We start from the raw sequence: 2,500 nt of genomic DNA, 5'->3' as shown, positions 1-2,500 counted from the left end.
TCCCCAACTGAGGAAAGACCTCACACACACACACACACACACACACACACACACACACACACACACACACACACACATGATTGGGAATTGAACCTGGGCCAACCATAGTCAGAGCGAGCAAGCGAGCGAGCGCGTGTGTGTGTGTGTGTGTGTGTGTGTTTGTGTGTGTGTGTGTTTGTGTGTGTGTGTGTGTAAGAGAGAGAAAGCGAGTGCATAAACACACATAAACACACACACACACACACACACACACAGACCTTACCTTGTATGTGTTGTAGCGGTCATCGAGGGTGTGTTTGATGAGCAGGTTTTTGAGCACGGCCACAGCCAGCTGCCGTATCTCTGCCGCCCCCTGCAGGCCCTCGGCCACGTGACGCAGCAACAGCCCGACCAGGAAGTGGTTCCTGCAGTACTCCTCTGTCAGGCTCCACTCCAGAGTCTGATCTGCACACACACACACACAAGAGAATATATGTGTGTGTGTGTGTGTGTGTGTTTGGTCTGCATCCGAGTGAGTGTATGTGAAGTCTAGTCTCTCTCTCACACACACACACACACACACACACACACACACACACACACACACACACACACACACACACACACACACACACACACACACACACACACACACAGGGAGTGTGGGAGAGAGGCATGGTCTTGAGAGGTCATGGGAAAGCTCCAGTAGGCCATGCTAGGAGAGTTTGCACCATGCTACAAGCCTATGAGGTGAGAGACAGCATCATAAGACTGACATAACCATGTCATAACAGATGTCATATCCTGTTGGGAGTGGCATTACCATGTCATAACAGATGTCATATCCTGTTGGGAGTGGCATTACCATGTCATAACAGATGTCATATCCTGTTGGGAGTGGCATAACCATGTCATAACAGATGTCATATCCTGTTAGGAGTGATAATGACAGTGGGTTCATTCACACAGCACAGTCACGTGACCATTATCAGGAATCATCATCGCAGCTCTAAAAAGGTTTGTTGCCTTGAAAACGTATCTAGACGTTATGTGTTGTAGTGAGGGGTGGAGATAACGAGTGTCTTATCACAAGACACTGACAGGTACAGATAACTAGTGGCTTATCACAGGACACTGGCAGATATATACAATAAAATTCAGTATATATGACATTCAGCAACATGCCTCAAGACAGTGGTATACTTTAGGGCATATAAAGCGTGCAGACACTTTTCTGTCCCAGTACAGTAAGTGAAACAACGACACAAGACCACCACTAGATGTGTCCAGCAGCCCTACTGCTGATCCATGGTAACATTTTGTATGAACTTCACATTAACAGTATGTGAAAAAGGCCCGAGTCATCTAGCTAACAGCTTTGTCTATGTGACAGCCTCTTTGCTCTCCAGCCTGTCCAGATCTCTCTCCCCACTAAACAATGAGGCACCATTTTAATAAGGAAGCCAATTGGACCCATCCACCAATGTGGGGGAGCCCGGACCCAACCATTCTGGTGGGGGGGGTCCAGTCCTTCTTTCCTCTTGGGCCACAGTGAGAAGGGGGAGGGATTTCACATTCTCACACCGTACCACAACATTCTCCTTTGCCTTGGAGAAATCTTTAGCACATCTTATCCACCCAATTGAATAATAAATAGCTGACCTGGGTCCAATTCCTGGGCAATGCAAGATGCTTTTGAGAAGCGTTTGTTATAGTTGCATTTTTGGGTCACTTTGTCTCATTGATAGCCAATTACTTTCATATACAGCAGTAACAGTGGGAAAATGTCTTCAGCGACAACTTCATCAACATTTTCCTTCACACATGTACATTTCAATGCAAATGCTGCCCTGCACCACTTTTGTGCAGGTGTATAGCATAACTGGTAACAAGGGACAGAGGAAAGAGAGAGAGAGAGAGAGAGAGAGAGAGAGAGAGAGAGAGAGAGAACGACAGCTTTGGGTTATGCTGTGTCGAAAGGGAGAGAGGGAGCTTTAGGGTTGTGCTGTGTCCATAGGAAGAGAGAGAATAAGAAAGAGAGGGAGAGAGACTGCTTTAGGGTTATGCTGTGTCCATAGGGAGAGAGCGAGAAAGAGAGGGGGGGAGGGAGAGGGAGAGAGAGAGAGAGGGGGAGAGAGACCGCTATAGGGTTGTGCTGTGTCCATAGGAAGAGAGAGAGAAAGAGAGGGGGAGAGGGAGAGAGAGAGAGGGGGAGAGGGAGAGAGAGAGGGGGAGAGAGACCGCTTAAGGGTTATGCTGTGTCCATAGGAAGAGAGAGAAAGAGAGAGGGAGAAAAAGAAAGAGAGAGAGAGAGACTGCTTTAGGGTTATGCTGTGTCCATAGGGAGAGAGCGAGAAAGAGAGGGGGGGAGGGAGAGGGAGAGAGAGAGAGGGGGGGAGAGAGACCGCTATAGGGTTGTGCTGTGTCCATAGGAAGAGAGAGAGAAAGAGAGGGGGAGAGGGAGAGAGCGAGAGGGAGAGAGAGAGGGGGAGAGAGAGGGGGAGAGAGACCGCTTAAGGGT

General features: G+C 48.6%; 1 protein-coding gene across 1 annotated transcript in view; it reads right to left on the bottom strand.

Moving 5' to 3' along the window:
• dock11 (dedicator of cytokinesis 11) overlaps positions 1–2,500 on the bottom strand; it is a 98,522-nt gene that overhangs the window by 44,885 nt on the left and 51,137 nt on the right. The window contains exon 31 of the mRNA XM_080859900.1: positions 263–444. Within this exon, the coding sequence (XP_080716026.1) occupies positions 263–444 (182 nt within the window). The remainder of the gene's footprint in view (positions 1–262; positions 445–2,500) is intronic.

The sequence above is a fragment of the Sprattus sprattus genome (assembly GCF_963457725.1).
Source record: "Sprattus sprattus genome assembly, chromosome: 21".
Classification (NCBI taxonomy): domain Eukaryota; kingdom Metazoa; phylum Chordata; class Actinopteri; order Clupeiformes; family Clupeidae; genus Sprattus; species Sprattus sprattus.
Note: the sequence above shows the minus strand (reverse complement) of the source record. Positions and strands in the feature narration are given on the sequence as shown.